Consider the following 25,628-nt stretch of genomic DNA (forward strand, 5'->3'; position numbering starts at 1 on the left):
TTGGATGCTTTTTATTTCTTCTTCTTTCCTGATTGCTCTGGCTAGGATTTCCAGTACTATGTTGAATAAAGAGAGGTGAAAGTGGACATCCTTGTATTGTTTCTAATCTTAAGGGTAACACTTGTATTTTTTTTCCTATTGACTATAATGATGGCAGTGGGTTTGTCATATATGGCCTCTATTATGTTGGATTATGTGTCTTCTTTTCTCAATTGGCTGAGAGTTTTCATCATAAATAGGTGCTGGATTTTATCACATGCTTTTTCTACATCTATTGATATGATCATGTGGTTGGTTTTTATCCTTCATTTTGTTTATCTAATGTATCATGTTTATTGATTTCCAAGTATTACAGCAACCTTGCATTCCCAAAATAAATCCCACTTGATCATGGTGTATGATATTTTTGATGTATTGTTTTATTCAGTTTGCTAATATTTTGCTGAGGATTTTAGTATCTATGTTCATTAGAAATTTGGCCTATAATTTTCTCTCTTCCTAGAATCTTCATCTGGTTTTGGAATTAGGATAATGCCTGCCTTGTAAAATAGATTGGGCATCTTCTCACCCCTTAAATTTTTTGGAATAGTTTGAGAAGGAGAGGTGTTCTTGGAATATTTGGTAAAATTCACCTGTGTGGTCTTCCTGTCCAGAACTTTTTTGGGGGGAGCGGGGGTTGATTACTACTTCAATTTTGGTTGTTGTAATCTATTCAGATCTCTTATTCTTTCTGATTTAGTTTTGGAAGATTGTATGTTTCTAGGGATTTATCCATTTTTGTCCAGGTTGTCCAATTTGTTGGCATATAGTTGCTCATAATAATTTCTTACAATACTTTGTAATTTTTTTTGGTGTCAGTTATTACTTCTCTTTCATTTATGTTTTTTTTTTTTATTTGGGTCCTCATTATCATTTTATTGATGAGTCTGGTTAAGGGTTTGTCAATCTTGTTATCTTTCCAAAGAGCCAGCTCTTGGGCTCATCGATCTTGTATATTGTTTTTTTATACTCTATTCTATTTTTTTTCTACTCTGATCTTTTTTATTTCCTCTCTTTTACTCACTTCAGGCATTGTTTGTTGTTCTTTTTCTAGTTCTTTTAAGTGTAAAATTAGATTATTTGAGCTTTCCCTTGTTTCTTGAATAGGCTTGTAATGCTATGAATTTCCCTCTTAAGACTGCTTTCCCTGTGTCCCACAGATTTTGAGTTGTGTTTCATTTTCATTTGTTTCAAGGTATCTTTTGATTTCTTGATCTCATTGTTCATACATCAATTGTTTAATAACAAGTTATTTAGCTTCTATGTCTTGTATATTTTTGAGTTTTCTTCCTGTGATTGATTTCTAATTTCATAGCATTATTGTCAGAAATGCTGCTTGATGTGATTTCAATCTTCTTAAATTTATCGAGACTTCTTTTGTATTATAACATGTGGTCCATCCTAGAAAACATCCCATGTATATTCTGCTGCTTTGGGGTGAATGTTCTGAAGATATTAATTAAATCCATGTGATCTAGTGTATCATTTAAGGCTGCTGTTCTTTGTTGAATTTTTGGCTAGAAGATCAGTCCATTGATGTCAATGGTGTGTTAATATACCCTACTATGACTTCATTACTGTTGATCTCTCCCTTTATGTCTATCAAAATTTGCTTTAAATATGGAGTTGCTCCTATGTTAGGTTTATTCATGTTTACAAAGTTTATATCCTCTTGTTGGATTTTTTTGTTATGTAGTGTCCTTCTTTGCCTTTTACTGTAGCCATGATTTTAAAGTCTATTTTGTCTGATACAACTACTGCTACCCCACCTTTATTTCTCTTTACATTTGCATGAAATGTCTCTTTCCATTCCTTTACTTTTACTCTGTATGTATCTTTCATTCTGAGGTGGGTCTTTTGAAGACAGCCTGTATATGCATCTTCTTCTCTTATCTATTATGTTATCGTATGTCTTTTTACATTTAAAGCCATTTAAATGTAAAGCCATTTGCGTTTAAAGTGATTATTTACATAGAAACCATTAATAAGTAATGCACAGTTAAGCCATTTACATTTAAAGTGATTATTGATAGATACATATTTATTGCCATTTTATTTTTTTAAACTATTTTGCTGTGTTTCTTCTCCCTCTTTTCTTCTCCTCTTCCTCCTTCTCCAAGTAAGTCTTTTACCATTTGTTACAATACTGAATTTGTGGTAACAAATTCCTTTAGCTTTTTCATGTCTGAGCAGCTCTTTCTTTCTCCTTCAATTTTAAATGATAGCCTTGTTAGGTAAAGTAGGTTGTAGGTCCTTACTTGTCATCACTTGAAATATTTCATGATACTCCCTTCTGCTCTGAAATGGTTCTGTTGAGAAATCATATGACATTCTTATAGGAGCTCCCTTGTAGCTAACTACCTGCTCTTCTCTTGCAGCTTTTAAAAGTCTCGCCTCATCTTTAAGTTTTGCCATTTTAATTATGTCTTGGTGTGGACCTCTTGTTGTTTAGAACTATATGTGCTTCCTGAACTTGTGTCTTTTCCTTTTACTATGGCAGAGAAATTTTCAGTCATTATTTCATCAAATAGGTTCTTGCTCTCTTGCTCTCTCCCTTCTCCTTCTGGTATCCATATGATGTGGATGTGGTTAAACTTCATGTTGTCCCAAAGGTCCCTTAAACTATCCTCATTTTTTAAATTGTTTTTGTTTGCTGCTCTGATTGCGTGTGTTTTTTTTCCCTACTTTGTCTTCCAAATGGCTGATTCAGTCCTCTACTGCATCTCACCTACTTTTTATTCCTTCCAGCGTATTACTTATTTTACATATTGCACTTTTTATTTCTGACTGGTACTTTTTATGGTTTCTATGTCTTTTTTCATGCTGTCAAACATCCATATAATCATTACTTTGAACTCTATATCTGATAAATCGCTTGTCATTTCATTTAGCTTTTCTGAAGAATTTCCTTGTTCTTTCATTTCGCACCTGTTTTTTAATCTCCCCGTTTTGGCTGCCTCTTTTTGTTTGTTTCTATGTATTAAGTAGACCTACAAAGACAATGGTGCCACTCTATGTCAGATGCTGCCTATGACTGACCCTAGGCAACCTTTTTGGATCTGTCAGTGATTCACAGCTTGTGGCTCCCTCTGCTAGGCCTGGGTGCATGCTGAAAGAACCAAGCTGCGCACCAAGGCTGGCCTTTACCAGCACGGGCCCTGGGAGCATCAGCTAAAGTCTCAAAGCATCCAGATATCTGCCATTGCCTGTAGTGTGTCTATTAGGCTTAATCACCCAAAGAAGCTTGAGCTATGTTCTTTAGCAGGGCTTTATCAACACAGAGTAGGGCAAGAAAGACTCCTGTGGGTGAGGCTATTGAGAGGAGCGCTCTCCCTGAGAAACATGGCATCTGCAACATGGGGAATGACTAAACACAGGGATCCTGGTGGCTGACCCTTCAGCTTTCTCCCCAGAGCCACCAATACCAGACCCTCCTCACATGGCTGTCGTCTACTCTGCCTGCCCTCTTCTGGAGTCCTGAGTAAGTGATGCAAACAAACTTCTGTGCATTGACCCTTTACGACAGTGGCTGTATCTCTAGCATCTCTCCCTGAAGGAGAAAAAAACACTTCTGCTTTTCACAGCCTGATGTTACGTGGACACCTTTTTTGGCTCTGGTGCTCCAGGCTGGAGTGCCTGGCTTGGCATTTAGACCCCATACTTCTCAGGGGAACTTCCCCCTTGAGCACTGAAATATCCCTTTGGAACTTCATCTGCCACCATGGATGCCCAGCCAGCTCTCTGGCACCCCTGTACTTCCTGCCAACCTCAGTGTGGTAGTGTTGTTTCTTCTGCAAGTCCTTGGTTATAAGGCTTCTCTCTAGGTAGTCTAAAGTTGGTTATTAAGGATGATTTTTCTATAATTAAGTTGTCATTCCAGTTTGGTCCTGCTAGGTCATTAGTGTAGCTTCCACCTACTTCACTACCATCTTGGATACCCTAGGATTTTTTTTATTATTGATTTTAGAAGGCGGGGAGGAAGAGAGGGAAACATTGATTGGATGCCTCCCCTAGGCACCCTGACCAGGGATTGAACCCAAACCCTAGGTATATGCCCTGACCAGGAATTGAACCCACAATCTTTTGGCACACAAGATGATGCTCTAACTATCTGAACCACCTGGCCAGTGAGACCTAAGTCTAATTTATAGAGATAAAGAATAGCATATCTGAAATGAAAATAGAATAGTGATATGGTTAAGAACAGCTAAGACACTGAAGAAGAAAGTATTATTGAACTTGAAGACATAGTGATAGAACAATGCAAAATGAAACAGAAAAAACAGAAAAGGCAAACAGAATCAGTGAGCAGTAAAGAACATCAGCCAACCTAACATAAGCGTAACTGGAATCCAAGGAGTGGAGAGAGATGAGTAAACAGAAAAAAATATTTGAATAATGGTAAAAATTTTGACAAATTTAATGAAACCTTTAAATCCATAAATCCAAGAATTACAATGAAGAAGAAGGAGGAAGAGAAGGAAAAGAAGAAGTACACCACCAAACCAAGGGACATTACAATTTAATTTCTTAAAACCAGTAACAAAGAAAAACTTAAATTTAGCCAAGGGGAAGAAAACCCATTGCATGCAGAGGAAGAAAGAAGGATAGAAATACTCCTCAGAAACAATAAGGAGTCAGAAGTTAAAGCATTCTTTTCAAGGGGAGAGTCAGGGGGGATGTTATCTTATTTTTATTTTATTTTTTAAATATAGTTTATTGATTATGCTACTACATTGTCCCAAGGTATCCCTGCTGATTTTTATCTACCATACTTGGATGTGGGACCACCCTTTCCCATCTCCATGCTGCTCCACACCAATCCGTATCTCCTTGCCTCTCTGTGTCTCTCCTCCTCTTCATGCCTCTGTGTCTCCACCCCTCCTACCCATCTGGGTGAACGTGGCTTCTGTAAATCCTCGGTTGTTGGATTTCCACACAGCTCAATTTTCTGACCATTCTGGCAGATATTTATTTTATGGTCTAGTTGTCTTTTTTGCTATAGTTCTGCAAAGAGGCAAGGCATATTTATGGACTAAATAATGTTCTTAATGCTCAAGAAAGAATAGAGTGTGAGTTAGAAATTTGGATTTACACAATGAAATAACAGAAAATGGGAAACATGTGCAAATTGTATTTTTCTTTTAAAATTTATTTAGAATGTGATTACTCAGCTTTTTAAAGGGAAAATAATCACAATGATTATGAGTTTTATAACACATACAGAAAAAAGATACCTTACAACTTTAGGAGAAAGATTGGGGGATAAATAAATGCAAGTATTCTTTTGTAAGGTTCTTATATGTGTAGTGGTATAATATTATTTGAACATAGGATGTGATGAAGTTAAACATGTATTGTAAACCTTAAACACAAATTAAAATTTAAACAATTCAAACAAAATAAAAAATAAGGCAGGATTTTTAAAAAGGAAGAATGAACAATAGGATATATAGAAAATAAACAAGAAAGTGGAAAATTTAAATGTTAACATTTTTAAAAATCACATTATGTGAATGGTCTACACATGCTGAGTATAAAAGATTGTTAACAAGGATAAAAATTCTTTGCTCTCAAAAAAACCCTTTTAAAATAGACACAAATAAGTAAAAAGTTGAAGAATGAAAAAATACTATGTTACCAAAAATCAAAGGAATGCTGGAGTGGTTATATTGATATCAGACAGAGAGGATTTGAGAATACAAAATTTTTATATGTTTAAAAATCATCCTTTTATAATGATGAAGTAGTCAGGTTTTTAAGAAGATATGGTTATCCTAAATATTATGCACCTACTAACAATGCCAAAAATATGTACAGCAAAAACTGATAGAACTAGAAGAACAGACAAATCTCCAAATGTACTCAGAGATTTCGGTAATCAATGGATCACTTAAAAACATTACTGACCAGTTTGACCTAATTGTCATTTACAGAACACTCCAGCCAACAATAGCAAAATATACTTTCTTTTTGAGTGTATATATAGGACATTTACCAAGATAGACAATACTTTTTGTCATAAAACAAGTTTCAGAAAATTTAAAAGCTGTGAAATCATACAAAGAGTATTCTCTAACCACAATAGAAAATAATTAGAAATCAAAACTATAGCTGAAAAATCACAGAATATTTGGAAAACAAATGAAACATCTAAACAAGCTCCTAAGTCAAAGAAGATATCAGAAGGGAATTATAAAGGTATTTTGAGCTTAATAAAAGTGAAAGCACTGCACATTAAGATTTGTGGGATACAGCTATCAAACAGTGCAGAGAGGAAATTTTATAGCTTTAAATATTTCTAATAGGAAAGTATAAATATTTAAAGTCAAATATGTAAACTTGCACCTTAAAGAAACTTAAAAAAGAAAAACAAACTAAACTCAAAATGAGGAGAAATAGTAAAGATCAGTGCAGAAATTAAAATGTAAAATATGTATACATTAGAGAAAATCAATGAAAAGCTGGTTCTTTGAGGAGAGCCATAGAATTAATAAACCCCTTGTCAGACTGATTAGAAAAAAAGGGGGTTGAGGGACAGAGAGAAAGAGGAATTGTGAAATCACTATTGGTGTTTCAGATATTGAAAGAATAATAAGGAACTACTGTGAACATCCTTACCTTGGCACCTCTTTCTTAGGGCAAAACGTCCCTCTAGCTTGCCTAAATCTGAAGACAGGACTCAGATAACTATGCTCTATGGCTCTCTCCAAATGATTTTAGACTTAGATAAATTAGAAATATATATCTTAATTTAAACTTTAAGTAATTTTTACTAGAAATATAAATGCTGCAACTTTTTAAAATTTTAGGTATATATCAATTTTTAAGACGGCTGTAAAAGAGGACATGCAAAAATCTAAAACTGCGATGAAAACTATGGGACCACCAAAAGTTGAAGTACCTTCTCCAAAGGATTTCTTGAAGAAACATTCAAAGGAAAAACCTCTACCACCCAGTAGGTTTTATCACTCTTTTTAATATTTACAATGTTAACAAGGTAATTTAACTAAAATTACTTTATTGTCTATAAATATTAAATATGCACAGATAATAGCAACTTTACCTCATATTAAACAGAATTTGAGAGGCTAAAATAAGAAGAGAATGTTTAGGCAAAGAAAGAAGATAATGCTAATTTGCTCCCAAAATAGACTTTGTTTTCGGTGGTCAAGCACTGCAAACTACATCTTAGACTGTCCAATAAAGCCCCACCTCCAGCACTACACGCCTCTCTGTCCTAGTCACTAGCCATATGATTTCACTGACACTTATAAGAAGAGTTCTAAACCCCAATGGGCAAGAGTATTTTCTCCAAGAGATGAAAACTACAAGCATTATTATCGATTATTAAAGCAATGACTTTAGGCTTGAGTATGGGTTTAAATCTCCCAGATCTCTAAGACCATTAAGACAATAAGTTGAGTGTCTTAATGAGTGTCTTAGTTGAGTGCCTTAGACAGAGTCAGTTCTTGGGCATGCTACATGTGTAGTCAGTCACACAGAACCCCATGCTTAAGAGGATCCCATGCTTGGTTTAATGCTCTGCTTTTGCCATCCTGAAATTTTTGATAATTTTTAATGAAGGAACACCACATTTTTATTTTGTACTGGGCCTCACAATTTGTGTAATTAATCATGGTCATAGAGTATATAGGTGTCAGTAAAGAATGCTATCAGAAAAAAAGGGAGCGAATGAAAAGGGCAGCTTCTTCCTACCCTTGGTATGTCTTCCCTGATGCTTTAGGACAAGAAAGGGAAAGGAGTCTATCTCTTTTCAAAAATTAGCTTTTTTATATCTTCTGGCATCAAGGAAGTAATGCAACATCTGAAGCCCAGCTAGGGTGTACCTTTTGATAAAAGTGAAACTACTTCTCCCTATGTCTATATTTTATGTCCCACAACCGTTTGGCATAACCCTTATGCCACATAAAAAAAATAAGAGGGCATTATCAGGACAGATGGAAGAAGCAAGTCTATAATTACAACATTCATGCCTAAATTCATGTCTTTAAAAATTTATTTTGTACTTTCCTCAAGAGGAGTCTTGGTGTTTTGTAACCCACAACCACTTGAGGACACAAGAAAATGTTAACATGGAACTAGAATTTTTTCAATGCCTTAGGGCCAATGATATTACCGGGATCTGCATATATCCTTCTCTAGGGTTAAGCATATTCTATAATACAACTACCAAACTTTGTAAGTATAAATAAGGAAAAAGCGTAGAAGCCTGTATATCCTCTTATAAACATTACAATGTAAATAAGCATAAAATTTCATGGCCTTTAAGAATAATTAAGTTCAATCCAGTGAGATAATGGTAAACGTAATATAGGCCAAGACTGCTGCCTATTTCTTTTTTTATATTCTGCCATTCTGAACACAATTTTGAAGACAGTAATTTGCTAGATACACTGAAAAAAAGCTTAATAGAACATTGAACCTTTATCTAAATTCAGCTGATAGAACATCTGCAGGACAACAAAGCTATGTTGGCATTGGCATTTTTACATAGCCTGAAAAAACTAAACCATTTGGCTTTCAGGTTTATTATCACTACCACCAAATAAATTGTGAAGAAATGTTCTCACCCTGTTATCCAAGCCTCACCACATAGTCAACCCCTACTCCTGGGATAAGAGACAAGATGATATTTAGATAAATATAACATCAGGGAAAGGCAGGTGTAGGATTAAGGCACCAACAGATAGACAACCACAAACAACCATGAGTTATAACTTACTTTACTTACTCACCTAAGAATGACTTTTTAGTCTTTCTAAACAGTTTTCTCATTTTCTGAGAATTCAGTTTTACTTCTTATATAAAACATTAATAAAAATATTGATTCTCTTAAAGTTATGAGTCATTTTCATACACTTTCAATTCATAATTAAATTTGGCTCCTGAATATTTTCTATGTGAACATCTAGAGGATGAATACCCCTGATTTTGTAGTCAAACAAATCATGCAAATTTTATTTGGTTAGGTGTATCTGGTAGAAGGAAACTATTTGGGTTCCACAACAAAGTCTTATTCTCTGCTCCATCCTTAATAGAAACTCCATAATTTGATTCACCTAAAATAGGGAGACAAAGAAAGAACCCACAATCAAAAGGAATGGAAAAATCCCCAGTAAAAGAACTAAATGAAATGGAGGCAAGCAAACTATCAGACATAGAATTCAAAAGAATAGTTATAAGGATGTTTAAGGAATTCAGTGACAGCTACAAGAACTGAATGGGAACTACAACAGCATGAAAAAAAGAAATAGCAACTATGAACAAGAACCAGGAAGAAATGAAGAATACAATATTTTGAAATAAAAAATATACTAGAAGGAATCACAAGCAGTCTGGATGAAGCAGAGGACTGAATGAGTGAGCTGGAAGATGAGTTAGAATGAAATACCCAGCTAGAGAAGCAGCATGAAAAAAAAAAAAAAGACTAAAAAAATAGGAGGATAGCTTAAGGGAACTTCAGGACAACATGAAATGCAACAACATTTGAGTCATAGGAATACAGAAGGAGAAGAAAAGGAGCAAGGGACAGAAAACCTGTTTGAAAAAATAGTGACAGAAAATGTCCCTATCCTGGAGAGGGGAAAAACCATGCAAGTTCAGGAAGCACAGGGGGTCCCAACAAGAGGTACCCAAAGAGGCCCACTCCAAGACACATAATAATTAATATGCCAAATTTTTAAGGGAAAGAAAGAATCTCAAGAGCAACAAGAGAGAAACAGGAAGTAACCTACAAGGGAGCACCGATGAGGCTAGCAGCTGACTTCACAACAGAAACACTACAAGCCAGAAGGAAATGGCAAGAAACATTCCAAATAATGAAAATCAAGGACTTGCAACCAAGACTACTCTATCCAACAAGGCTCTCATTTAAAATAGAAGGTGAAATAAAAAGCTTCCTAGGCAAAAGAAGGCTAAAAGAGTACATCTCCACCAAGGCAGCACTGCAAGAGATGATAAAGAGACTGCTATAAAAAAGGAGAAGAAAGAGAGAGAGAGAGAACCACAATTATGGTAAAAATGGCAACAAATAAGTACCTATCAATAATAACCTTAAAGGAAAATGGATTAAATGCTCCAATCAAAAGACATAGGGTAGCTGAATGGATAAGAAAACACAGCCCACATACATGCTTTCTACAAGAGAGTCACCTCAGAATAAAAGACCTACACAGACTGAAAGTAAAGGATTAGAAAAAAATATTCCAAGCAAATGGATAGGGAATAAAAGCTGGGGTAGAAATACTTATATCAGACAAAATAGACTTCAAAAAAAAAGGCCATAAAAAATAGACACAGAAGGATACATCATAATAATCAAAGAAAAAATCCATCAAGAAGACATAAACATTGTAAATATATATGCACCCAACCTAGGAGGTCCCAAATATGTTAGAAAAATCTTGGAGGACTTCAAGAAAGCAATAGACAGCAATACCTTTGTAGTAGAGGATTTTAACAACCCACTATGAACAATGAATAGATTTTCCAAACAAAATATCAACAAGGATATTTTGGAACTGAATGATGCATTAGATCAAATGGACTTAGCTGATATACATAGAACCTTTCATCCCAAAGAATCAAAATACACATTCTTTTCAAATGCACATGGAACATTTTCAAAGATAGACCGCATGACAGGACACAAAACAAGCCTCAACAAAATCAGGAAAATTTAAATAATAACAAGCATGTTCTCGGACCACAAGGACTTGAAACTAGAAACCAACCTCAAGGAAAAAACTCAAAAACATTCAAACTCATGGATACTGAATAGCATGTTATTAAACAATTAATGGGTCAATGATGAGATCAAGAAAGAAATCAAAAAGTTTCTGGAAATAAATGAAAATGAACACACAACAATCCAAAACCTGTGGGACACAGCAAAGGCAGTCCTGAGAGAGAAGTTCATAGCAATGGAGTCCTACCTACAAAAGATAGAAATATTTCAAATAAACAACCTAACCCTACAGCTTCAAGAACTGAAAAAACAATGACAAATAAAGCACAAAGCGAGTAAAAGAAACGACATAATCAAGATCAGAGCAGAATTAAATGACATAGAGACTAAAAGAACAACTCAAAGGACCAACCAATCCAGGAGCTGGTTGTTTGAAAAGATAAATAAAATCGACAAGCCTTTAAGCAGACTCATCAAGAAAAAAAGAGAGAGGACCCAAATAAATAATATCAGAAATGAAAGAGGAGAAATGATACCACAGAACTGATACCACAGAAATACAAAGGATTGTAAGAAACTACTATGAACAATTATATGCCAAGAAATTTGAAAACCTGGGTGAAATGGGCAAATTTCTAGAAAAATACAATCTTCCAACACTGAATCAGGAAGAAGCAGAAAGTCTGAACAGACCAATAACAGCTAGTGAAATTGAAGCAGTAATCAATAAACTCCCGGCACAAAAAAGCCCTGGAACTGATGGCTTCACAGGAGAATTTTACCAAACATTTAAGGAACAGCTAACCCTTATGCTTCTCAGGCTAGTCCAAAATATCCAAGAAGAGAGAAGGCTCCCAAACTCTTTTTATGACTCCAGCATCATCCTAATCCCAAAACCAGATAAAGACACAACAAAGAAGGAAAACTACAGACGAATATCACTGATGAACATAGATGCTAAAATCCTCAACAAAATATTGCATGCAAACTGCATGCAGCAATACATTAAAAAGATCATACACCATGATCAAGTGGGATTCATCCCAGGGATGCAAGGATGGCACAATATTTACAAATCAATAAATGTAATACATCACTTAAACAAAAGGAAAGACAAAAATCACATAATCATATCAATAGATACAGAAAAAGCATTTGATAAGGTTGAGCACCCATTTATGATAAAAAACACTCAGCAAAATGGGAGTAGAGGGAACATACCTTAACATAATAAAGGCCATATACGAGAAACCTACAGCCAACATTGTACTCAGTGGGCAGAAACTAAAAGTTTCCCACAAAGATCAGGGACAAGATAAGACTGTCTGCTTTCACAACTTCTATTCAACATGGTATTGGAAGTTCCAGCTGCAATGATCAGACAAGAAAAGGAAATGAAAGCATCCAAATTGGAAAGGAGGAAGCAAAACTGTCATTGTTTGAAGATAACATGATAGTGTACATAGAAAACCCCATAGACTCCACCAAAAAACTACTTGACCAAATAAGTGAATTTGGCAAAATGGTGGGATACAATGTCAATATTCAGATATCAAAGGCATTTTTTGTATACCAACAATGAAATATCAGAATCAGAAATCAGGAAAAAAATCCCATTTGCTATAGCAACAAGAAAAATAAAGTACCTAGGAATAAACCTAACCAAGGAAGTAAAAGATCTATACTTAGAAAACTACACAACAATGAAGAAAGAAGTTAAGGAAGACACAAATAAATGGAGGCATATACCATGTTCATAGACTGCAAGAATTAACATGATCTAAATGTCCAGATTACCCAAAGCAATTTATAGATTCAACACAATCCCTCTCAAAATACCAATGAAATATTTCACAAATATAGAACAAACATTTCAAAAATTTATATGGAAGCATAAATGACCCCAAATAGCTTCAAAAATTTTGAGAAAGAACAAAATAAGAGGGATCACAATACCTGATATCAAACTATATTACAAGGCCACTGTAATCAAAACAGTCTTGTACTAGCATAAGAACAGACACATAGATCAATGGAACAGATTAGAGAGCCCAGAAGTAAACCCATATCTCTATGGTTAATTAATATTTAACAAAGGGGGTAGGAACATAAAATGGAGTAAAAATGGCCTCTTCAACAAATGGCATTGGGAGATCTGGACAGCGTCATGCAAAAAAATGAAACTCGACCACCAACTTACACCATACACAAAAATAAATTCCAGATAGATAAAAGATTTAAATATAAGTTGCGACACCATAAAAGTCCTAAAGGAGAACATAGGCAGGAAAATCCCAGATATTCCATGTAGAATATTTTCACTGATATGTCCCCTAGAGCAAGGGACATAAAGGAAAGAATAAACAAATGGGACTATATCAAATTGAAAAGCTGCTGCACAGCTAAAGAAAACATCAGCTAAATGAAAAGGGAAACAACTGTATTGGAAAACATAATCACCAATGATACCTCAGACAAGGGTTGGATCTCCAAAATATATAAAGACCTTACAGGACTCCACTCCAGGAAGACAAACAATCCAATTAAAAAATGGGCAAAGGACCTGAACAGACACTTCTGCAAAGAGGACATACAGAGAACCAGAGACATATGAAAGGATGCTTATCATCGCTAGCCAACCACAGTAAGTTACCACTTCCCACCAATCAGAATGGCCATCATAAACAAATCAACAAACAACAAGTGCTAGTGAGGTTGTGGAGAAAAAGGAACCCTATTACACTGTTGGAGAGAATTCAGACTGGTGCAGCCACTGTGGAAAACAGTATGGAATTTCCTCAAAGAGCTAAAAATGGAACTGCCTTTTGACCTGAAAGTTCCATTGCTGGGATTATACCCTAAGAATCCTGAAACACCAATTCAAAAGAACCTAAGCACCCCTGTGTTCATAGCAGCATTATTTACAATAGCCAAGTGCTGGGAACAGCCTAAGTGCCCATTAGTAAATGAGTGGATAAAAAAATTATGGTACATTTACACAACGGAATACCATGGATCAGGAAGAAAGAAGGAACTCCTACCCTTTGTGACAGCATGGATGGAACTGGAGAGCATTATGCTAAGTGAAATAAACCAGGTGGTGAAAGACAATACCATATGATCTCACGTATGAGTGGAACCTAATCAACAAAACAAACAAGCAAGCAAAATAGAACCAGAGACTTGGAAATACAGAACAAACTGACAGTGACCAGAGTGGCGGAGGATGGGGGGTAAAGGAAGAAGGAAGTGGAGGAGTTGTCAAGGAAGATGTATGAAGGACCCTTGAACAAAGACAACAAGGCAAGGGTGGGGGAGAATTGAATGTGGGAGGTGGTGGGTGGATAGGGCTGGGGAGAGTAATGGGGGGAAAGTGGGGACAACTGTAACTGAATAATAATTTTTTAAAAACCTAAAACCTCCATAATTCAATTTCTAACAGTGCTCATACCTCAGTAGTATGTTAAGCAGAAAGAAGATGTGATTTTTGTAGGTCAAAAACAGTAACCAATTTCACATATAGTTCAACTAAATATATCTATCATATTCTATATATTAACTTCTATTTTTCTTCCCCTACTATAATATAAACTCAATGAGCACAGGAACTTTGTCTCTTTTCACTGCTGTATATGCAGTTCTTAGAGCATTATTTGGGCCATAGTAATCTGTCAACAAAAATATGTTGCATGAATTAATTAATAAATGAATATTCAAAACTCCTTTATAATGTTTCTGGGCATATAGATAGAACTAATATCAGAGGTGTATTCGTTTGCTGGGGCTCCATATCAAGGTACCAGAGACAGGGTCGCTTAAACAGAAATTTATTTTGTCACAATTCTGAGGGCTAGATTCAAGATCAAGTTGTTGTCAGGGTTGGTTTTTTCTAAGGCCTCTCTTCCCTTGTAGATGCCAGCCTGTTTCCTCTTCACATGGTTTTCCCTCTGTATCTTGGATTAGGGCCCACCCTAATGGCCTCATTTTAACTTAAGGATTCTTTAAAGATCCTGTCTAAAAAACAGTTACATTCTGAGGTAGTAAGGGTTAGGTCTTCAACATATGAATATTGGGGGAACACAATTCAGCCCATAACAAGAGGTTAACCCAGTCCATAGACTTTCAATAGTAAGTACAGGGTGGGACAAAAGTAGGTTTACAGTTGTGAGTATGAAAAACAGCTTGTTCTTGTATTATTATTTATTTGTATTACAACTGTAAACCTATTTTTGCCCCACCCTGTATATTTTATAATAAAAGTTACATAAATTCATGAAAAGCTCCAACAATGCAGAAATAAGTAACGTCAAAGTCGCTAGTGTGTCACGGTTAAGATTCAAGTAATGTTTTTCAAGAGAGTTGTTGCCTTTGGCTCTTGGAAATAAATTGTAATTATTTTACATTTTAATATTTTTACACACCATTTTAATATGGTTCTATCAAAATAGATGAAATGGTCAAGTTAAAGAGACTATATAAAAATGACCAGTTTCTCCCGCTGCTAATGAAAACAATTTGTTATAGAGAAATAAAATAAAGTGTGGAGAGCAGTTTTTTTAGGAGGTAAGATGCAATCAGGGAGGAGTGAATAAAAAAACTTCAGTTATATTGGTAATGTTTTATTTGTTATGCTGCATGTTGGGTACATAGTTATCACATGATTTTTATGCCTTATAATAGTAGATCAATTTAAAAATCCATAGGTTCATGGACTTTCTAAACATCAAGTGTTTTTTTTATTTACATGTGGTTTTACAGTAACTTTCTTCTGAAGAATTAATTATTAGTAATATTAACAGTACTCTGAAAAAATTTTAATTCTTAAAAAATTTTTTCAATGGGAAAGTTAAACTTTTATTGTTGAAATCTTTGTAAGAAAATATTTTCACAATAGCTAGTCAAAGTGTATTAGTTAGCTAGCATATGAATTGGGGTACTTATCTTCTTTTCTTAGATTTTTATACTGTTCTTCAATTGATTATATTGCCCTTGATATTTTGCATTAATGATTACTGATTTTTACTTTAAATATTTGACTATATTATTAATTAAAATTTCAATATTCTAGTGGTAAAATATTGGGATGTTATAGATAGCAGTAACAATGTTTATGGTTTAATAACAAGGAAATGCTCTGTTTAACAGAAAAAAAGTTTGATCGGAATAAGCCCAGAAAGCCTCCTGTGCCATTGAGGACCGATCATCCAGTCATGGGAGTACAGAGCGAAAAAAATTTTGTCACTTCAAATGCAGCTGATGTCATTATGGGAGTGGCTAAAAAGCCTAAACCAATTTATGTTGATAAAAGAACTGGAGACAAGCATGATCTTGAAACTTCTGGACTAGTTCCAAAGTACATTAATAAAAAGGTAATACTATCCTATATTACTTTTAGAACTGAGATTCAAATAATCCAAATATAGTGTTCATAATAATTATCTATGTTATCATTAATAGTGTTCTGACTGGACAAATTATTTATTCTGCTGAAATCTGTGTTTGTTGCAAATTGAATGTAATGAAATTTTTAACATATTTAATAATTATAACAGACATTCTCTAAAAGTTATTAATTCTGGGAGAGGTAGATATGTCATTAAAAGCACAGTTCTTACTATAAATCTAGAAGGAATAACCTTTCAAAAGATCGTAAGATTTAGTCACTAGGTTTCAGTGTCTTGGTAGCAGAATAAGAGAAATAAATTTAGAGCCATCCATCCTATCAGAGTAGTATAAGCTAATTCCCATTGCTGTTTCAACTTGAATATATTCACTTGTTAGTTTGAAGTAAAGCAGGCCTTGAAAGTACTGTACAGCAATCTAGTCCTTTTGGGATTTTCACTGCTATTTGAAAAGGCACTAATCAGACAAACACATTTCATTGGTGAAAATTATAGAAGCTTGGGTTAAACTGTTTAAATATAGAAGATCTTTAAAATTTTAAAAACTTACCAAAAAATACCTTATCGAGAACCCATTTTACTTTGTATAGAGAATAAAAGTACTTGTAACACATAAAGTAAAATATAAGTGCCAAAACCTTAAAGAACAATAATATATAATAATAAGGTGTGGCAAAATAAGGAAGGAAGAAAGGAAGAGAAATAAAAGAAATCAAATTGTATTAGTGATGTATGAGGTGCTTGCGTTGAGGTAGTCAGAGATTTACTGTGAGAAATCAAAACAGGAACCTCAAGGCTGTTGTCAGAGAACACTGCCTGTTCTGTAGGCTGAAACACCTTTGGAAGACTTTAGCAGGAACCTAGGAGTCGGCAGCACATGCCAATTATTTCAACCTGCTCTGGATACTACCTCCTTCTGTGGCCCCTGGAGGCTGCTCACAGCCCTTGTCCCATAAGGTGTAGAAAAGCAGAAATTTCACTCTCCTTGCTCTTTAAAGCTATTTCCGGTCTGTTATTTCTCCACCATCACATAAAAACTCTTCCCCTTTGATAGTCATACCACCAATTGCCACACACTCTACTCCTCCTTCTGGCTGCCTTCTGCCTAAGCTGTCCACTTCAATGTATTTTCTGCCTTAAGCAGAAAATTGAACTAAAAATACATTACAGAGAGAGGAAAATATTAAGTATGTCTACCTGTGCTTGTCTATCAAGCCATACAAACAGTGCACTATTATTGTCACCTTGGGGTTGGTGGCTAAGCAACCAGAGCTCATGAAGGACTTGACTCAACTTTCCACTTATCAGAGTTAAGTTTTTTAAAAAAATCTATTATTGATGAGTGAGATAGTAAGTTTTTTTAAGGACAATGTCATTTTTTAAAAATGAGTAAACCTCATGTTTTAGTTCCAAATAAAATATTATATGCCCATTGTGCCATGAGAAACAATTTGTGAAAACAAACTGAAGCATGAATGATGGCCTGAGATATATTAGCAATAGTAATAAGACATCATTTCATTTTCTAACTCTGCTACTTACTTAACTCTGTGATCTTTAAGTAGTTATTAAATTTATTACAGGGTTGGAGTGAGAACTAAGTGATATAAAATATATTAATCACATGACATAATACCTGATACCTACTAAAAATTCAATAAAGAGTAGATATTGATGTCATTATGGGCGTGGCTAAAAAGCCTAAACCAATTTATGTTGATAAAAGAACTGGAGACAAGCATGATCTTATATATAATATATGCAATTATTATTATCAATAGTATGTATTAGCCTTCAGTGATCCAACACATGTGAATATTTAAGATCACTGAAGCTTTTACCCACTTGTGAAATTGTTCTTTTTCCTAAAATTTATCATGGCATTCTTTTTATTAAACAGAGTATGCCAAATATAATTTAATCTTTTGTAATGACACTAAATTGTTATGACAAATATCAGTAATTGTACTGGGCTGCAATGAGGTGTTGCCCTCAGTGTTTCATAGGATGGATTAGACTGTTTACCACTGCACTAACTAACTGGAATACTGTGCTCTTAGCATGTATTTATAGAGTGCTTTGCAACTTTCCAAAACACATTCACAACTGGAATTTCTATCCCTTGTTCAGGCAGGATGGGTTAGGTTATGCTGTCATAACAAGTAACTCCCACATTTCAGTAACTGAAGGCAACGAAGTTGTATTGTTTGCTTGTGCCACATGTCCACTGAGGGCTGTTGGAAGCTCTGCCTCCTGTCCTCATTTTATGACCCAAGCAACACAAAACATTTCCCATCACTATACCAGACAGAAAAGGAACATGGCAAGTTATCCATTAATTCTTAAGGCTTCTACCCAAAAGGTACAGAGGTCACTTCCACTTATATTGGGCAAGTCAGGTAACATGGCTACATCTTACTTAAAGGGTATCAGGAAAGTATTCTCCTACTAAGTGCTCAAGAACCAGAATATTTGTGAATGGTTTGAATGACCACCCTCTTTCAACAGTTGCTTTCTGAGAGAGGTGTTTCCTGACCTTGTTATTTATCTAAAATAGCTCCTATTACTTTCTTCCCCCTTATTCACTTTTATTTTACCTTGGAGGATGTGTGTGTGTGTGTGTGTGTGTATAAAAATACATAATATATATGATTTTATACCCTATTTTGTTTGAGTTTCCTCTCACATTCCATGAGGACAGAAACTGCCTTTCTTATTCACTAATATACCTAGCACCAAGTACAAATAATTTTTTGAAGAATATATAAGGAATAGTTCTGTATCTCAATACAGTGATACCTATCACACACATTCACTAATCTTAAAGAATCACAGATCTAATCACATCACCATCAGTCCTTGTGAGCAGCTCAGGATTTTGCAGTTCCCCAAACACTTAGGATCCAAGTCAATTTTCTCTTAAAGCAGATGTGCTTTCTATCTTTTGAGAGCTCGTGTTTTTATAATGCCTTGGAAGTATGTATCTTTTATTTAACAAGACCTTGCTAAAAAGACTTCAATATATTAAAGATATTTCAAAGTAAAAGCTGAAGCAGAAATAAAGAAAAGCCAGCTCTTAGGGGTAAAGTAAGGGCTGAGTCATCAGCCAAGAGCAGGTGCCGGAAACATTCAGAACAGGGAAAACAACCTGCTGCAAATAACAGCTCTGATGGTTTTAAAACAGAATTGGGATAGTTCCCAATGTGGGGAAAAATCACTGAATTTTGTCATTTTGAAGTGTTTTAACTAAAGGCTTTAAGTCTGTACCATTTCTTTTCCTCCCAGTTATTGGTTGGTATGTGCACACGTATTAGAGTGCATTCAGGTTATTGATTCTTTTTTCTGAAAAATCTTTGTAAGGATTATGGTGTCACTCCTGAATACATATGTAAGAGAAATGAGGAAATAAAAAATGCCCAGGAAGAGTATGATAACTACATCAAGGAAAACCTGAGGAAAGCAGCTATGAAAAGGCTCTCCGATGAAGAAAGGGAAGCGGTGCTGCAGGTAAGTGTTCTATAATTTCTATTCCTATGAAATTCTTTAGACCATTTCTGAAAGAAAGTTCTGCCATCAACAATGAGTAAAGCCAGCACTTTGACTCTGAAATATGATGACTTTCTTTTGGTTATGGTGACAACTACATGCAGCAAAGATGACCTACTTTGGGAAAACAAAAGTTGTTATGTAGGGATTATTATTTGTTTCCAATTTGGTGAGCTTCTTCTTTTTTTTTTTTTTTTTGAAGTAGTGTTGTAAGGAAGCCCACCTTCTTCAACAAACATGCATAAATAAAGCAAAAATGCATTTTTTTCATTCTAATGTCCCTGAATTTAAACAAAAATAATACCCATAAAACAGATATTTTTCACTAGATGGAGCTCTAGAATAATTGAAGCTATCCCTAGACCAACATTGTTTTTTCTTTCCTATAAGCCAAATGTTCAAATTTTAAAGCAACTGGGTGTTAGGTTTTCCATATATTTTCTTTATTTTGAATAAAATAAAATATTGTAAGACAATATTTACATTGAGTGTTTACTGCAAAATTTTATCTGAAGCATTTGAAGTATTGGGGATATGAGCAGGGTTGTATTTATTAAGTACATACTTGTACTCTTCTACAGTCATACTACTTTGTAAGAGAAATAAAAATGGTACTTGTTATTTTTGAAAGCTTTCTACAAAACCATTTCTAGTGACCTTCTGAAAACAGAAAAACTTGTTTTCTAACTGCATTAATTTCTGTTGAAAAATGTATTCATATGTGTTATAAATTCTTAACATTTATCAGTGCCATAATCATCATCAACAAACATTTTGTAAACGTCTGTTCCATATCAAGTATGATGCTAAGTTCTGAGGATATAAGAAAGTTTCTTCTCTAGGAGTATTGTAATTTAATTGATGATTAAATTAAATTGCATGTCTGTATAGATCTTAAGTTTTATAAGGTTCTAAGGCACAAGTATCCACTGAAGGATATATTTAGGTCAGTAGCTGGGCCTTAAACTGCAGAATGAGAGGGGATCCAAGGAGTGGCCAAATGCTGTACAGTGTCTCTTTGTTGACAGCAGCATCCCCAGTGCCTAACCCACTGCCCAGTATAAACGTAGGTGTTTAATAATGGTAACCTGAAAAGAAGAAAAGAAGACAAGCTGGCAGAAGACTGGCAGACCTGGACGTGAGACTTTCATGTCATTTTCAGGAAGAGAACTATTCTTTGGCCCATTCTCATTCTCTCTCTCCCTTTCTCTCTTACTTGGTTTCTACCATTTTTAGAGAGTACGTGCTTTTGTGAAAGCCAGATTTTTATATCTAAATGATGCTGAAAAGTGAAGAAACAGAACTTCCCTCAAAAGGAAAAGGCTCTTCCCTCCCGCACCTTTTTGGCTGTAGTGCCCTTACTTTCTAACCTACACACTACAGAGTTTCTTCGCATGCCCTTTGATGTAACACTAGCAGATCCTCCATTGCTGCCTTATCAGCCAGGCAGTGTAGTAGTGTAGCCACTGTGCTAACAAAGCCACTGGCTATGTTCCTGACAAACCCTGAACCATGCTTCCCTTACTCACTAAGAGTTGCTATAGGTCTAAGACAATATGGTTGTATATCTCTGAGCAGGCCACTTTCTTCTGCTCTCTCTTCATGAAATAGCAGCCTCGTTATACGTGGAAGAGATTATCTGGTCTAATGATTCCAAACTCGTTTTCAGATAAGAATATAAAATGCAAATATGTTAAGTGGGCTCATTTTTTTCATTCACCCATGGATACATTTATTGAGCATCTACTGTATTCCAGACACCGAACCCAGCCTGGAGGACACTGCAGTGAGCAAAACAAATGCAGTCCTTAGCTGAAGAGGGACTGAAACCCACATCAACCAATTCCCAAGCCAGTATTTTCCACTGCATTATATACACATGCATAGGAAGTAACCAAAGGAAGCTCTATCAGTGAGTGCTGAAGCAGGAAATAGAAGGCACACTCAGCTGGGACTCTGAAGAGAGTTTTTAAGGACCTATTTACAGATGTGAAGCGGGGCTAAGGAAACCAACAAGAAACAATTGTGGTACCCAGGACTGAGGACAGTGGGAATCTGCAGCTCCCTGAGGCTTGAAGGGCAGGGCAAGACACCGTGTTACCAGAGCCCAGTGAGAACTGAAGCCTAGAAGACCCGCCACCTGACAGGCATTGTCACAGATGGATAAGCCAGAACTAGGGTCAGGTAATGTCAAGAGAGAAGGGAAAGAAAAGCCCCAACCTCTCTGTCCCATTATGGCTGAACTCAGGCAAAAGCTGGAGGACAAAAGAGCTGGGTGGTGGAGGGTAGTCCACAAAAGTCAACCCACCCCACCCCACCCCACCCCACTCCTAGTCACAGTGAACGGCAGGAAGGGAAAGAATGGATGGGGGTGGGGTGAGTACAAAAGGAGCATGAAACTGTATGAAGGCACTATATTATGACTGCTTCTCCTCATTTGAAGTTTTTTCCAAACTTAACAATCTTGTTTCAGCATAAAAATGGAAGAGGGAAAAATTCAGAAGTAAAAATAAGGGACAATCACTATTGCTGCAATGGATAAAAGATTTTTTTACTTAGATAACAAAAGTTTTAAAAAGCAGCAAAGATGTTATTTTAATATAATATGAAACCTTAGTTACATTTAATTCCCATTCCTGGCTATTGACTTTGATTCAAACATTAATGTACACACTGGAAGATAAAGCAAACTATGTTTTAAAAGGAAATACAGAGAAAAATGCAGCTGCTGTCACCACAAGTAATATGGAAATATCACCCAACTAAAAAAAAAATAAAATATAAAAAATTTAAAAATATATCAACCAACTAGAAATGGAAAAGCTTTAGTATTTGAAGTGTATAAATTTCCTCTCTGTAATAGGCACCCCTGAGAAGCACTGTGGAAACATATTTCCCATCAAATAGTGGAAGATGATGGAATAATAGAATTTCTCTGAGGACTTCTTTTTGGAATATATCTTATATACTATTAAGAACTATGTTAAACCATCCCACTCTTAAAAAATTAACCTGAATACTTTTCCTTCTACCTTTCTCCTTTCCCAAAGCCTCAGTAAAATCTCACTCATGTGTTCAAAATTTGTTATCCTTTTTTTCAACCAACCTATTCTATGTAGTATGCTGTATCCTATAATTATTTCTACTTAAGCATGGTATAAGTTGTTGAAATTATTTTGTCCTTGGAAAGTTTCTACAAGATCAAATTTTTACTATAAGGCTTTATTATGAAAGTATTATTACCATATATGACACATTTAGTCTTTCCATAAACCTAAATGTATGACCATTATTTTCCAGGACCATATTATCATGGCTATATTTTCATTGTACTTTCAGTTTTACCTTTTTTATTGTAAAAAAGTGACATTTGCATCCATAGTGAATAAAAGAAAGTGTTAATTTACAAGTTTTTATTGCATGAATTCAATTAGTAGTTTAATACCATTTTGTCAGTGGGGCTGCTAGTGCACTGTGATAAGAAATTGTAACTATGCAGAGATGGAAATAACTTTTATTTCTCCTAAGAGATCCGTAATGTTGAATTTGTTGGTTACTGAGAATATAAAAAATTAACTACATTATTAAATTATCATGTGTGTTACATTTAATGACATTTCAGTCATTTCTAAAACACATTAATGGGAAGTTTGGATCCCTTGGCTCTATGAAGGAAGAATTCCAATATATTGTAAGAGATATAAAAGATAATCTCTTGTGAAATTGAATGTTAGTATTTTGTACAATTCCATTTAGTCTGGTGTAAGAAAACATGGCCATGCAAGTCAGAATAAGTCTTTTGATGTGATTTCTCTGTTGAAGAATGGGAATGATGGTTTGAAAAGAAAATCCTAAAGAAAAATATTTTAAAATTTTGTAAGAAATAATTTTCTGGCCATAGCCAGTTGGTTGGAAGTTGTCCTGCAAACTAAAAGCTCACAGGTTTGATTCCCAGGCTGGGGCACATATGAATGGCAACTAATTGATATTTCTCTCACACATTGATGTTTCCCTCCCTCTTTTTCTCCCTCCCTTCCCCCTCCCTAAAATTCATACACATGTCCTCAGATGAGGATAAAAAAATAATAACAAATTTTTTAAAAGAAATAATTTTCTGTTTAAAAATGTTTTTGCCTGAGCACCTCAATTCTAAGTTGTTTTTACCAAAGCATTTGCTGTGATCTTAGTTTCATACTACACATAACTCAGCATACGCGTATTTGATGGTAAAAACAAGTACAGTAACATTGAAAACAGAGCAAATAAATACTCCCAATGGGAACTGAGCACACAATCAGGACAGGGTTTGGCCTCTGTACAGTATTTTTTGCTACTGTGGCCAAGTACTTGATAAATACATATCATTTTAAAAGTCATTTTTGTCCATTTTTAACCTGTTTACATTTGTCTTACTAGTGCAATTTTCTTTATTATTTACAGTGTACTTTCCTTTTGAAGTTTACTTTAGTATTTATAGTTTTCTTTACCATTTTTAGGGGCTGAAAAAGAACTGGGAAGAGGTGCATAAAGAGTTCCAGTCCCTCTCAGTCTTTGATTCCATGCCAAAGAAAGCCCATAAGCAGAAGCTGGAAGAAAAAATGAAGCAACTGGAACATGATATTGGTGTCATAGAAAAACACAAAATTATTTATATTGCCAATAAGTAATAATGGATTATTAAAGTATAGTAATTCTAATGTAAGAAAGAACATGGAAAACCTACAAATGAAACTAAATTTTTCAAAGAGGAAAATACTATGAAGAGAATAAAAATAGTCTTTACCAAATGCTTAAGTAATGTTTAAAGAATAATTGGATTTTTTCCTTACACAAGAGAATTTTCTTTTACCAATTTCAGGCTTTTCATGTATAAACTAATTAGAGTTTAATGTTATCTGTACCACTTCTATAGTGTAAGTATTATTATTATGTACTTGTTTTACATAAACATCAATTTCTGAACCCAGAAAAATAAAGTCAGTACTCAGTATTTTATATTTTTTTCTACACGACATGATTCAAGGAACACAACATTAAAAACTGTTAAGTATTTTGAGTAGAAGTAGTGGCATATGCTTTCTTACTACAGTAAAACGTTTTCTACACATTGTTTCAGAGCTCCACAAACTTAACAACATATATTCTCTGGTAGCTTCTCTCATTTGCAGCTATTCCCCAATACAAATATTTTCAATATCTATAAAGTTATGTATGCTGGAAGGCTTACATTTGGAAGAAGAACTATTAAGAAGGTAACATAAAATCAAGGAAACAATTTATAAAATGCATCATTAAAGAGAATAGCCTCCTTCCTGACATCAAACTTTTCAAAACCTTGCTACTATATATATTGCACTAAAATAGGATGTTACTTTTCCTTTTTGGTCCTTCCAATCTATGAACATGGGATGTATTTCCATCTTCTTTGATTTTTTTATCAATGTTTTGCAATTTTCATTGTGCACATCTTTTACCTCCTTGGTTAAGTTAATTTCTAAGTATATATGACACTACTCTAAATAGGATTGTTTTGTAATTTCTCTTTTCAGATTGTTCATTGTTAATGTATAAGAATTGAAACTGATTTTCGTGTGTTGACTTTGTATCCTGCTATTTTGCTGAATTCATGTATTAGTTCTAACATATTTTTGGGTGTGTGGAATCTTTAAGGGTTTTCTACATATAAGATTATACAATCCACAAACAATAATTTAACGTCTTCCCTTCTCATTTGGATGCATTTTACTTCTTTTTCTTTATTAATTTCGCTTGCTAGAACTTCCAGTACTATGTTGAATGGAAGGGGTAAAAGCAGGCATTCTTGTCTTGTTCCTAATCATAGAGAAAAAGCTGTCAGTCTTTTCACCATTGAGTATAATGTTTGCTGTGGGTTTTTAACATATGGATTTTATTATGTTGAGATAGCTTAT

General features: G+C 34.7%; 1 protein-coding gene across 1 annotated transcript in view; it reads left to right on the forward strand.

Moving 5' to 3' along the window:
* The window catches only part of ENKUR (enkurin, TRPC channel interacting protein), a 37,660-nt gene extending 13,139 nt beyond the window's left edge, over nt 1-24,521 (forward strand). The window contains exons 2-5 of the mRNA XM_054590332.1: nt 6,852-6,997; nt 15,896-16,119; nt 19,513-19,659; nt 24,195-24,521. Of these exons, the coding sequence (XP_054446307.1) occupies nt 6,852-6,997; nt 15,896-16,119; nt 19,513-19,659; nt 24,195-24,365 (688 nt within the window). The 3' untranslated portion in view covers nt 24,366-24,521. The remainder of the gene's footprint in view (nt 1-6,851; nt 6,998-15,895; nt 16,120-19,512; nt 19,660-24,194) is intronic.
* The last annotated feature ends 1,107 nt before the right edge of the window (nt 24,522-25,628 follow it).

Source organism: Pteronotus mesoamericanus, unplaced genomic scaffold, assembly GCF_021234165.1.
Source record: "Pteronotus mesoamericanus isolate MK-2021 breed Mesoamerican mustached bat unplaced genomic scaffold, CSHL_Meso_final contig_130, whole genome shotgun sequence".
Lineage (NCBI taxonomy): Eukaryota > Metazoa > Chordata > Mammalia > Chiroptera > Mormoopidae > Pteronotus > Pteronotus mesoamericanus.